The 14,242-nt window shown below is 38.8% G+C and overlaps 1 protein-coding gene across 2 annotated transcripts in view; it reads right to left on the bottom strand.

Moving 5' to 3' along the window:
* TMEM117 (transmembrane protein 117) overlaps positions 1–14,242 on the bottom strand; it is a 194,492-nt gene that overhangs the window by 37,535 nt on the left and 142,715 nt on the right. For both annotated transcript variants that reach the window (XM_032687910.1, XM_032687911.1), the window contains one exon: positions 4,081–4,240. In XM_032687910.1, the coding sequence (XP_032543801.1) occupies positions 4,081–4,240 (160 nt within the window). The remainder of the gene's footprint in view (positions 1–4,080; positions 4,241–14,242) is intronic.

Genomic DNA, 14,242 nt, shown 5'->3' with positions numbered 1-14,242 from the left:
TGGTAACAAATACTATTTTCAGGCAGCTTTTAAATTACTTAGACATTGTATCTGATTGTACTGCCAGACAAAAAGTTGCAGTAAGTCTTAAGAGCTGTAAGAATTTATGCCATAGGACTTTCAAAGTGCTCAGCAAGTGAGCTATAGCATGTAAATCCACACGATGCTGAAATACTCCATGGACTTTCACAAATCCGGAGAAACCTATAACCACTCACAGAAGACACTACCGAGTTGAAATGATTCACCTACCTTGGACGCACAAGGTTTAATAATCCAGCCACAACTATCTCCTATCCATTAGCAAAGTCACTAAGAACATGGCATCATAAAAATTAAAACAAACAAATAAATAAATAAATGCACACATACATACATAAAAATATAAATAAAAAGCAGTATATAGACTAATGCATCAGTTATTGTCTACTTGTTTAAATACAGATATTTGGAATGTGGGATTATAGTTCAATTTTTCATATTTACTCCATTAAATAACGCCTTTTCCTTTACATCTTTGAGAAAGAGAATGAATTTTGTGAATTAAAAAGTTCTATTACATGATAATAGCACTACCATGTATTCTGCATTAATAGATGTGGTCTTGCACTCAGTCTGAAACTAATGCTAAAAATATAATGAGGCCCACGTACAGCAGTGAATGCTATGAGCGCCAGAAATATACATATGTTGGCATCTTGCCATCTCAATTATGAGGACAGCATAATTTAACACACTGTGAAAATGACTTGACTTCCTCACTTCCATACTGAGAAAAAACCAACAAATGTGCAGGGTTTTTACTCTCTTACTATAAGCAAGCATATGTCCTTTAAAATTAACTAATGCTCATCTACATTTGGACTGAATTTGATCTGTTGTTTTTCAAAGAGAAAATATGCAATCTCTATATTTAAATATGCAATTTTTATACTTAGAAAAAAAATCAGTGTTTTTATTTACACTGGATAATGTCCTGATAATCAAGACTGAAATTAAGTCTTCTGTGTTGCCTCTCAAACAGCCTAAAATGGGTGTTAACTCTGATACACTGTCCTAGACCCAGTGAAACTTAAATTCTATTCAAAATATGGACAGATAGCAGAGGGAGAAGTGGAGATCAACCTGCCTGCCAGAGTCAGACATGGTCCAAAAATGCATACTTGCAGAGAAATGCTACTGTGGCTCTTTTACCAGGTGTAGAAACAGCTGAGTAGCATCCTTGCAGGGCTGCAGCTCTGTACTCAAGCTATGCAATCCTTATAACCCTTTTTCTGTTATGACTTAAGGGATGGGCACCCCAACTATACCTTGATCTCTTAATTGACTTTAAAGATAGAGCAATTAAAATCACATGGAGATGAATACACAGCAGCCATCTAAAATAAGCACTGAGGGTCCCTTTTCTTTATTCTAGGGATGGCAGATGTGAAGGGATGTGTCCCAGCAAGGTTAGCAGGAGCACAGCCGGAGCCAGAAGCCAGCCACACTATCCAGGAGGTCCTGGACAGTTGTTGCTATCCTGCAACCTTCTCCACGATCTGTTTTCTTGGATTGCCTTAATATTTTTGTCATTATAACTTTCACATTGACACATCAGTCACATGTCTCTGCCTTCTACTCTGTTTCTCAACTGTGCTTGTCTCCCTGATACATCCCTAGAATATCCAGTGGAGTGCTTGGACTAGAAGAGACTTTGCACTCTAGAAGGAGAGTGGGGCTGGGAGGCAGACAGAGTGTGTTGCAGGATGGAAACCAAAGGTAAAAAACGCACATAGCCTTAAGCATCACTCATGTATAACTGTCTGTATAAGATTCAGCTGTTGTGTTCTCCTCTTTACCTGTCTGCCTGGGTCATGTTTAATTGAAAAAAAGGCAGCTCTTCAGCGTAAAGATTGCTTAGGCCTTTATTGCTTTCTTTGCCTGACATAGGACTTAGTTAAATACTAAATTATAATAATACTAAGAAGGCAGAGCCAACCTTTACAATTATGTGAATATTTTTCACAGCTTTGAGAATGGTTTTCCAAACTCAAGTGGTTTTCTCTTGAAAACTTGAAACTTGTTCTTGCTGAACACAGTCACAATTGCAGTCTGGATCCTACCATTCAGAGGGACAGAAAATGCCTGTACTCAAAAAGCAGATGAGAAGTAATCTGTGTTCTTACTTAATATCAGCCTCAAACAAAAATTGCTTAATACTAAGCATTCATTTTTGGTTGCTTTTTTTCTAATTTGTTCCCAAAGGTTGGTAAATAAAAAAAAAAATAAAAAAAAATCTGTGAAACAAACACTACTAGAAAGAATTTCTAGAGACATGTAATTCTAAAGCATGCTTGAGTCAAATGATCATGATCTCCTCACTGGAGGTATTCAAGAACTATACGGATGCAATCCTGTGCCATGTGCTCTAGGATGACCTTGTTTGAGCAGGGAGGTTGGACCAGATGACCCACTGTGGTCCCTTCCAACCTCACCCATTCTGTGATTCTGTGTGATTTAATACTTTGCTCTCCCAACATGAGTTTGTTGCAGTAGCAATGCAATGATGTTAGAACTGCACTGCAAATAAAATACAGTTTCATAGTCGAAATAAATAACTTAAAATAAACAAATAATTCTATCACACAAATACCTGTTAGAAATGCAATTTAAAAGACCCTCTTGCTTCGTGTTGTAAAAATATGAATGACTACTCAGGACAAGCTGTTTCACATACAATTCTTCTCTATATTCAGCAACTCCAAGGTTGGAATTTCATTTTTCAAAGTCAAAAGGATGGTTTAATAATTACTTGGTATGAAGACAGCTCTGTTTCTCTACCCTGAACTCAATATCAAATTCAGTATAGCTTGATACATCCTGTATTTTCACTCACACTTTCATTACAGTCCTGCAAAGTAAAATCATTTATTATAAATTCTCTTGAATCTATTTGAAGCATCAAACAAAATGTGAAATTCAAAGGGAGAGAAAACAAAGCACCAGAAATCTTACCAGAAAAACAGTATTTCCTTTCTTATCCTCCTAGTTCTAACCATGAACCACAGTGAGCACTGACCATTGGTGGACATTAGAAAACAAAACTGAACTATAGGACTGTATGCAGCTTTAAAGTCCTAGTACAGCAGTGATAAAACCTGAGTGTCACCAGTGTCACCTCTGTGACAATTGCTCAAGCAATAGATAGCTCATTAAGGAGAACTAAGTGTCTAAGAAATGGTCTTTGCTAGCAGACTTAGTAATTTATTGGAAACAATGGACACATTGGTTCTTCTCAAATTATTTGCTGACCATCAGTCTAACACATCTAGGACTAAGAGCAAAATTCATTCGGGCCTTCAATACTCATCTTCAGTGCCTCAGTCCAAATGACCCAATTTTTTACAGAGCTTTGGGTAAATTATTCACAAGGGGCTCAAACCACAGACAAATGTAAAGGGGAGAGTACAGCATCACATGAAGGAGGTTTTTGGCCACATACTTGTGACCCAGATTCCTTTCCTAACAGCTAGATTCAAAGGCGCAGACATCAGGCAGACTACAGGGAATCATATCCCCAGTTAACCCTGCTGGCAGAAGATAGTACAAGAATCTGTCATCAAAGTAAGGAAATCTTCATGTAAAAGTGGAAAGTTGAAGCTTAATAGCAAATTTTCATCTACTGAATTGCTGTAATGTGTGTATGCCCATTATTGTAAAAGCTTGAAATACAGAAGTATTTCTTTCTTGTTTGGCTGAATTTATCTCTTCTTCCTAAGAGAAGCTCTGGATTTACAAAACAGCTTATGTTTCTTTTCCTGATATAATTTTTGCAGAAAACACTTACTAATTGGGAAAGTCATGTAGTTCTTACCTGGTAGTCTAAGAAGAGAAATCAGCAATGTTTTCACAGTAAAAGGCCAGTGGTCTTTTTGCAAAGTCACTGAGACTGATGTTATAATATGCCCCTACTAATAGTGATTGCAAACTAAGCATTTATTTACTTTCATGTAGCCTTAGCTAAACACCATTTGCTCCAGATGAAACAGAGTGACCAGGCAGCCTCAGCAGTTGGAATGAAATATTAGGAGAGTGTACCTGCATGACAATAAGAAGGTCAAACACCAAGATGAAAGAAGCCAAGAAGGCTCTTGAGACCTCATCACTTGGCAGAAATCCACGATTCAGCTTGTCCCAGCTGATCCAGTCAGTAGTGATGACAAGCACAACTACAGAGGTCAGAGTAAATAGAACCGTCCTAGAAGGGAGAAAAAAAATAATTCAGAGAGAATACGACAGTAATGAAAATGCATCATTCCATTTTATCTGTCTTCTAATGGTCAGCTGGTGCTTTATCAGTGATTTTCCACTGATGGAAAGAGATTGAAGAAAATTAAGTGTACAAACAAATCTTTTAATTCAAACTAGGAAAGCAGTCAGTATCCTTAGTGAAAAGAAATTTAGTAGCTAGTACTAAGCATGTTGCAAAATTTGGCTGGAGTATATCACTGCTGTTCTTCATTCCATATTTTTCACTGAAGATACAAACGAATTAAGTAAAATAAGAAAGAAGTAAAATGTATCAAGGCTTGTATGATTATGCCAAATTCAAATGAACAAATTGAGAGAACATTGTCTAAGGCACTAAAGACATTAGAACCTTTGAAAATCTTTTCTAAGCTGTAGGAGCTATAGAACACTATCTCTGAAGTCTAATTTTTGTACAGAAATATGTCTGAATAAAAGAAATTTTAATTGCACTAAATTAATTTTTAAAAAAATCCTGGGGACTGTAGAAAGATTTTGCTTTGCGTCTTCTAAGATGCTTTTTGTACAAGTTTTCAACACATTTTATGACATTTCTGAGAAGTCTGAGAAAGAATGCATTATAAAAGTAATAAAGCCTCCATCTAAATGCTACAAGAATTCCAGAAGACACATTTGACTAATTCATACAATTCTGGAACACAGCATTTAAGAAAATATCTTTCTAAACTATCCCTGCAAGATAACTCTACATCGTTTCCATCAGCACTTTGGTGATATCCTTTGGAGTTGGCAGCAATGACTGATTGAATTCCTGGTTCCATGGAAGCAGGAAAACTTAGCTGGTAATTTGAGGGTGAACAAGGCTTCTCCCGGTACCCATAGTTTCTAGTAAGTCTGTGCTATAATAGGGGCATATCAACATCTGAATGCACACACATGGGTAAATAATTGTGGCAGGGTGGGTGAATTTTTTTTCTACAGCAATAACGTCTCATTTTCTTCAGCTACCGAGGACTGTAAAACAAAGTGAAGAATATGTCCCATGACATTTCCAAACAGGACAAGTACTCAGCAGAGGAAAAGAAAAATCTGTGTACCAGGGGTCACAGGCTACCAGTCTGTACTCATTTCTTTTTATACAGCAGCCTTGGTTGTGTCTGTGCAGGAAGGGAAAACAAATATGCACATAAGCAATAGTGTACCCATTTGGACTCTTAAACATCATTCTTCTGTGTCACGATGGGCTGTGCTTCTTCAGGATATAATGAGACAAAAAATGACTTGATTGCTACCACCATTACCTTCAACATTTATTTTTATTGTTAATAAATTAATTCAGTTATATGCAACACTATGTTTGGCACCATAACAATTTTCTTTTGAGAGTACTACCAGCATCTGGGAAAGGACAAAAAAAAAAAAAAGTGAAGCACATTAGACCTAAGCAATAGTCAACCCCTGTTATTCCAAAATATTTGCTTAGCTACCATCCCACCTGTCAGTACTGGAAGCTGACTGACTTTCCTACAAGCTACACTTTGGTACATACCCAGAATAGTTTACTTTGGAAAGACAATTCATGATGGTCTTGCATACAGTTTCTTGAGACACACATAGGTGGTTTTTTCCTACTTATTTCACCTTCATATCTGAAATTCACATGGAGGTTAATGTTCTTACTTTTGCTGAGACATTCTCCAGAAAGAAAACAGTCCTCAGGACTTGTCTGCTGGCCAGGCCCTACTGCCCTGGCCACTGGCTGCCCTGGTTTTCCTCGACCTCTTTTGTGGAACAGTTTAGAACTGTAATTCAAATCTGAGTATTTTGCTATGGAAATCATATACCCAGAAGTTATGCTCAACACTATTCTGCCTCAGTCCTCTTGAATTATGCATTTGCATTTTGGAGCAAGAGTTCAAAGCGTGGAAGGTCAAGTTTTGGCACGTAGGCAAGCAAAGGCAGACATATTTTTATTCATGCTTCATTGGCATGCATGCAAAGACTAATGTGTGTGCTCAAGCTCTGATTTCCTTGAGGAAATGCATATGCACTTAAAAAAACTGCTTTGTTATTCATTCTGAAATGTCAAATAGGGAGGGAAGGGAGCAGAAAATGGGCTGCTAATAGAATAAGAAAATGTGAGACCAATAAAAAAGGTTGGAAACAGACTTTCAAATAGTTGCATTAAACAGCATAATTAGCACTCAGTTGTATTTTTGACCTATGATACTGGAACACAGCAAGATATTCAATACATGCTTTTGGATTTATTATAAACTGAGTTTATTTGGGTTACAGTTCAGTTCACTTCTTGTGAAAGTACAGTGTCCTGGAGATTATGGAAAAAACATGAGGACTTCATTTAACTTGACATAACTTGTATCAGATGAACCAATGTGAGCTACCCTGCAACATTTTGGGCAACATGTAGTTTGCTCAATATTCTGCAATGCACATTACCAAGAAAGAGCTATGCCATCAAACTATCCACAGCATTGCTGGCAGGACCTCTCCTTCTCATTACAGAAGGGGTGCAAGGGGAAAGACAAGAGAGGACTGACACTTCTCTGTCCCAGGCGATAGGAAATGCAACTTCTGTCTCTACTTCACAAAGGAAATACACTTTTATATTTCACTCCTAATTCTGGCTTGTTATATTGAATGATTATGTGCCCTGGGCACCTATGCAATTGCAATAATACACATTTTAGAACCTAGTCCATACTTCTCAAGAGTCTGCAAATAAACACTGTCCAGACTAATTGCATACTGAAGAGTTAAAATTATTAGGTAGGTCCACAAAAATCTGTGCTTATCACTGCCAGTGATGATCTAAAACTCTCAGTGCCACACTGAACTGAGGGGAAGCTTAAAAAAGTGGAATTTTTACTGCCAGAAACCTCTCAAGAAACAGATAATTTTTTAGACTGTATCTCTATAATCTTTGATTGCCAGGACTGAATTTGTCAAACTAAGTCATTCATGCAAAACTGAGTCCATACTACTGGGCCTCATTTGCCAACAGAAAATTAGTTTAGTCCTCAAAATCTTGGCAAGGTCCAAACCAAATGCATCTCTCCTTCTGCACCTTTCCATAACACTTTATTGTACTATAAGCTTTGACCAAGCTGACCAACCACTTAAAATCTATTCCCCAACATACTGAACATTATGAGAGGTTACACACAACATGGAGCAGAAGCCTGAGCAGGTTTTAGTCATCGGTAGTCACTGCAGACAATCTCTCATGGCAGAGAGGGTCATGACCTCAACTTTGTAGAGATAAGACACAAGGTACTGCAGCGATCTTATGTCCTGGATGCTTAGAGACATCCACTTCTGCTGTCTTGCATGTCCTACCTCCCACATCAGGAATTCCATAGGTAGTGCCCATGAGGCCCTGATCCTACTGCAGCCCCAATGCAGTACCACAAAACCAATCAAAGCACATCCCCTCCAGACCTATATCAGAAGTACCTCTGACTCCCTCCAACCACACCTTCAGGAAACAGTCTGTGTTACTTGCCTGTATTGAGTTCGAAACTGAATAAACCAGAATTTGTCCCTAGAAAGATAAAGACAAGCTAAGAAATATATACAAGTTTACAAACAAGAACCGTTTCCAATTTGAGTCTCCTGGTTCTTCATGTCTAAATCAGCAAGGTAAAGTGTACAAAAAACAAATTCTGGTCTGTGATGGAACCTCATTTGTCAATAGCAAAAGTGAAGTTTTTCATTAAAATGTTAAATACAATTCTTTTCACAACCATATATAAGCAGAAAATAATACACAATTTTGAGCTGCTCATGGTTAGAGGTACTCAGAATTTTTTTCTCTAGCACGACCCTCTGCCAAATCTTTTACGATGCTACAGCTTTGATGATCAGATAGAGAGAGTTCTAAGACCAACTGAAGAAATGAAAGACAAACTTTGGCTATTTGCTTCTTTTTGTCTTTTTCAGGAGACAAAAGACAGTATCTTGCCCTTTGACTACTTCTTTTCCAGAAAAAAACACATAACTGTGCTTTGGCAAAAGTAGCTCTTCAATTTGTATGACACAGCATTTTGAGAACTTTTCATCATAATTTCACACATAATTGCCATTAAGCTAGGTTATTTAAAAACCATGAAGCATTGCTAATAAGCATTCCAAGTATTGCCTAATACAATGTCTGTTTGAGACAGTACATGTAAGACAGGACAAAAGAAGCTGGTTGCAATCCTTAGGGCTGCCCTTTGTGGGAGTAGAGTGTCTGCTGTTACAACTGTCCCAACCCAACACCACACTGCCAGCTCCTGGTGAGTCTTTGCACTCCTCTGGGGCTTTCCCAGCTCAGGAAACCCCCCATATGCTGCAATCCCTTGCTCTGCTGCGAATGCACTTGCACTGTTGCTGACTGCCTTGACACTAGCTGTTTATAATGTAATGTTTTTCATGAATGCACCCAATACTTGCAAACACCCTGTGAAAACACTTACATAAAGGGGAGGAATAAATGTAACTGCTCTTGATATCTAAAAATGCTTTCCAGACCTCAGGAAAGAAAGATCATCCATCAAGTTAAATACTCTACAAAATTTTTAATCTCAGAATCAGCCCTGGCCAAACATACAGTCACACAGTGTACAGTAACTATAAAGAATAATGCTACTGCAGATATCCATATGCAAATGCCAACACTTTTTATTTCACTTGCCTTAATTAGGAAGTGTTCTGTTATTTAATCTGTCAAAAATAGCAACTCTAAACCCACTTAAATTAAAATATTTAGTCTGCCTGTTGCTTGGTGTCAGCACTGCTTCAGCAATTAAGCAAGTGTAAGGGACAGATGCTCTGCTGGTGAAAAGCATCTGGGTTTTCTGAAGCAGCATAGCTTCAATCCTCCAGCTGGCCACTGCTCTTCTGCTTCCACAGGTCAGTGCTCTGAAAGGAGAGAGAGCAGGGACTTGAGAGTTCTGCCTTTATCAGCAGCTATTGCAGTGCTGTGGGGTACAGCAGTGCCATAGAATGACATGGGTGGGGCTGAGGATCCCATATTCACAGTGTTTGTATACTGTGGGCTAAACTGAGCACCCATCCATAACTGCAGCATACTAGGTGAGATCCCAGAAAACATCTTCCACTTCAGATGCACCCAGAAGAAATCCCACTTGTGCACCCCAGAGCAATCAATCCAAACTGTGAACCAAAGGGCAGGTGGAGAGATAACTGGCAAAGCCACTTAAGAAGTGAGGTACTGAAACAAACTGGTAATACATACACAGCCTACAAATATAGGAATATTCAGAAAGTTAAATACAGTGGATCTCTTTTGTTAAAATAAGGTGCTTGTTCCCCTGATGGGGACAAACGTGCAGTAGAGATATGAAATGATACAACCGGCAGATTTCAGAGCACCTCACTCCCCAAAACATGCTCTGCAGGCGTGAAGAAGTGGGAGAAATTACATTAATGCAGATTCCCATCAAAAAGACTTAATTATCTGAAGTTAAACATCAATTAGAAGAAAATGGATAATAATTCAAACTTTGAATTGCATTATCTTTTCAAAAACCTTGGCACCACAGTAGTGTATGTCTGACTTCTGTCCTATAGTGGGAAGCAATAGGTAAGCAATTCAGTATTTGCCAGTAACTACCAGTTCTGTAATTGCCCGTCCTTAAATTGCAAGTTCTGAAATACTCCTAATGTTGTGACTGGCTCATAAATACTTATCAGTAGCAGATACTTCACATTTTAAGAACCTTGCATTCCCAGTTAAGTCTTCTGAGCTACGCTTGTTGTTATTCTGCCTGGTGAGCTGAAGAAACTGGACAAGGCAAAGTATAAAGGATGCTCAGAGTTTGGCAAAACTGGAATTATTCTGCATTTTTATAAATTCATTTTACTTAAAAACTGAAGAAGAAAGTGTGGTGGGGGGAAACAGTTTTCCCCCTGAAGTTATAAAATGGTAAAACCCCAGGGGGTGGTGGCCCTTGAAGTTTTGAGGTTTTACCCAATGAGTGCTTCTGCAAAATATAAACATATCACAAGCAGAATGGAAGAGAAGGTAGTTGTAGTTTTGTTGTTGAAGAAGTAGTCATGTTGTAGGAGCCACGAGGAGAAACAGCAGCAGCCCCACTGGGGGCTGCCCCCCCGCCAGCCCCCAGCGGGGGGGTTGCAAGGACTTGGAACAGTGTTAGACTGAGCTAAGTGCCTGTAGCTGGAAAGCTGAAGGAGTTTTCTCCACCTTGAGTGAGCAGAGACAGAGCAGCAGCAGAAGCAGTGTCCAGAGATTGTGGCTAAGAGTCAAGAGATAACTGAAGAAGCAGCAACAAACATACAGCCAAGAAAGACACAGAGTTGTCTGAGAGAGCCGAGAGAGACCCAGCAGCAGAGAGAGAGCAGACCTAGGCTCTACAGAGAGAGAGAGAGAAAGCTGGGATAAGAACTGAAACCAAAACCCCCCCAAACTCCTTGGAGACCCCTCACTTCCTAGAAGGGAGGGGTGAAGTGCAACATGCACTGCAGAGAAGAGCTGAGAAGCTCAAAGCATCCTGGAAAGCTGGACCAGGACAGCGAAGGAATGTAGAGGGGGTGACCTTGGCCCCCCCTCGCCGCTGCTGCCAAGCTGGTAGCCTGAGACAGAGCACAGGAGCTCTGGTAGAACTCTTGAGGCAAAGGCTTCCAGCTGAAAGCTGCCCAAGATGTTCTGACTCAGGGGTGAATCCCCTGAGGAAGGGACCTTCATGGGGGTCTTACGCCCCACGATATGACGTGGTGACGCGAGTTTTGTCCCTGCTACGCAGTCCACGGAAGAGAAGACCCTCGCTTGAAGACAACGGGCTGAGGGGCCTTGGATACCCCCTCGTGTGTACTGGCAGAGATCCAGATCCAGATGCTGCATGAGAGGAAGAGAGCCTGCTGCCTTAGAGACTGCTGCTCTGAAAGTGGAAAAGATCATTTCCTTCTCCCCTTCTGGACTTTTATTTGGAGGGGAGAAGAGATTTGATCCATTGTAAATACTATTCTGTCATGGTAGAAATAGGTGAGATTGTATATAATGTATTGTAGTATTTATTTGTACAGTCATTGTAATATATATATTCCCTTTCCTCCATTTTGAGTCTTGTGTGGTGTCTGGAAAACCCATCTCACATTGAGTTGAGATGTGGGAGGGGGCTTGGACTAGGGAATTGGATTCTGGAGTTCTCAAAGCCTGACAGAAAGTAAACAGCATTAGTTTATTTTTTCCAGCTATATCAGTTTGTCAAAGAAAGGACACTACCTTTCCTACAAACATAGCTTTACTTCTCTCCTTTGACTGTAACAGCTGCAGTTTTATTAGGGTGTATCAATATGACTACTCCAGAGCTATTTGGGATTTTTGCACAAAGATTTGTATAAAGCCTGAAATTACATTTATGGTAATGCATAGAGGAAACATTTTGCTATGTTTTATGTAAGAAAATGAATAAGATTAGGTAATGTAATCACATGGTGAATTCTAGAGAGCATCATTTTTTTATTACAGATAGAAGCATCTTTGAATTTCCTTTTGTCACACCATTAATTTAGTAAAATGAAAGTGTTATCTATTCCAAATAGCATCTCATTTAAATTAAACTCATCACCATTAGCTTTAAGTTTCAAATGCTGTTTCCTATCTGTGAAACAGAAAAGCAAAAACAGCTTAAGATGGTTCATGGTCTTACTTATAAAAGACATATTCAATCGCCATCTATCATATACAAGGTAGTATAGGACTCTCACAAGTTATATCCAAGGAACTATACTCCATATTCAACTTCCAAAGTTAGAAGTTAATTGCTTAACTTCAGTAGAAAGTTTTTTTAGAAAGTTTTTTAGAAAGTGGATTTTTGAAAGAAAAACCCAAACAATTCTATACAAGGTAAAGAGAAGTCAATCTTCTGGTTTACTTTCAGATAGATACATCACTTATTCTATCAACAGAATGGGGAGTGGAAGACAGCTGCTCAAGAAACAACAGAAACAAGATTTTAAAAAATATTTTCAGAGCATCAAATGTGCCTTAGGATACACATGCCTGGCAATTTTTCAGTGAAAATGGTTTATATTCAGACAAAGACAATTCATCAATGCACAGAATTTATCTGTAAAAGGGATGATTCCTGTAACATGAGGGAAGCTGAGTCATCTCAGCTGCACAAGATGAAGCAAACAGTGCAGGGACCAATACCTGTTCTGCATGAATCAGACCAGGTGTTTGAATATTAATGACACCAGCTGGATGCAATGACAAGCAGTTTTTTGCATGCTACAGGGTACTATTTGTTCAAACTCTCTGGCTGGAGCTGCTCTACTTCGTATACACAAGTCAACAGTAGTACAACACTGGACACAGATCTCCTACACCCAGCTGTGTGTCTCAGTGCTTAGTTATTAACAGTCTCTGGTGAGGTAAAGACTGTCCATCGTAGTGGAAAGACAGGGGATCATATGTCAAAACATACAAAACAGAGACTATGGCTTTTCATGCTTCCAGCATCCCTAGTAACTGCTAGAAACTGGTTATGAGAAGAAAACATTATTGGCCTCCTTTTCTCAGTTATCATTACATACTCAGTAAAGTCTTAAATTCATTGCAATGTAGAATAGGAAAAAGCTTTTAAAATGGAAAAAAAATATATGTCTTTACATTTAGAAGGAAAATCTCATTTCAAATGCATTTAGATGGTAACTGAAATGCTACTCTAAGAGTCTAAACTTAAGCTTTTAAGACCTACAGCAGGATCTAGAAGTATATCCCAACATCTCCTTGATTTTCCTGAGTTGAAACATGTTATTAAATTCTAGCTTTACAAACAAGCAAAAGTGTAAGTGTGGATTTAACACCACATTTTCAAGCCTTTCTATGATCTGTGTTATTTGGATTTTTAGATGGTTGATTTAAGACAAACTGATTGATTTTCGGAAGACACAATTAACAACATGTAAGTCAGAAAAGCAGTAAAAATCAATTAATTAATAAGCCAATTATTTCATTAATAAATAACTTCATTATTTATTTCCCAAATACTGAAATTACCAGTAGTGCTTGTGTTCACAACTTATTTCATAATCCGTGAAACTTTAGTCCTGACCAATGTTTACTACAGATCAACACTCTGAATGTTTTCTTCAGGACATTACAGATTCATATTTCTTTTATTTACTTAAATTTTTCAATTTTTTTCCCCAAATCCCATATAAAGTCTAGAGCCAAGTGAAAAACTGATCATTCATTTTTTTTAACACAGAATTTTTTTACATGGGGGTTAGTTCAGTGCAATTAAAACAGTTCATAAGGAATGCAGAAATTTAACCAGAGATGGGGGTTTTGCAGAAATCTACATGAGTTAACATATCTAATCTCTCATTACAGTTAACAGAGATGCAGTGCGAGATCTGCTTGTCTAAACCAAATCTAGTTTAGTGTGATTTGGGCCACTGCATAGTACCTTGGTTGGTCTCCAGACCTTGAAGTAGAAGGTCTCCTCTGAGTCCTATCATGTCTACCATGATGTCACTGAAAAGTTGGAGTTTACTTGCTTTTTAAAACACATTTTAGAAAACTGAAATGACATTGCAAAGAATTTTGATGTTGCACAGTCTTAAAATTATCCTTCCAGATTTTTGGGAAAACAATGAGAATAAACCCCATAAAATTTCCCATTTTTTTGGTGACAATCAAACTAGCACTCAGTCATCATGGCGAACAGCTCTGGTGCTGGCAAAATTCTGAAACAGAGGGAACCTTGGGGGAGACAAGGGAGCTGCCAGGAGCCCTAAGATATCGTTACAGCTGCTGATGGGACCCAGGTAGGGCCAAAAGTAACAGCATCCAGGCTCCCCACACATAAAGAAGCCCTTAGAAGCACCAGCCACCAGGAGTGATGCCAGCAGGGCAGGCACACAGAGTGTAGGGGGTCAGTTCTGGCAGCACTTCTCATGGAAGGATGTGCAGAAAGGGCTCTGAAGCCCTGCC

The sequence above is a fragment of the Chiroxiphia lanceolata genome, chromosome 5 (genome assembly GCF_009829145.1).
Source record: "Chiroxiphia lanceolata isolate bChiLan1 chromosome 5, bChiLan1.pri, whole genome shotgun sequence".
Classification (NCBI taxonomy): Eukaryota; Metazoa; Chordata; class Aves; order Passeriformes; family Pipridae; genus Chiroxiphia; species Chiroxiphia lanceolata.
Note: the sequence above shows the minus strand (reverse complement) of the source record. Positions and strands in the feature narration are given on the sequence as shown.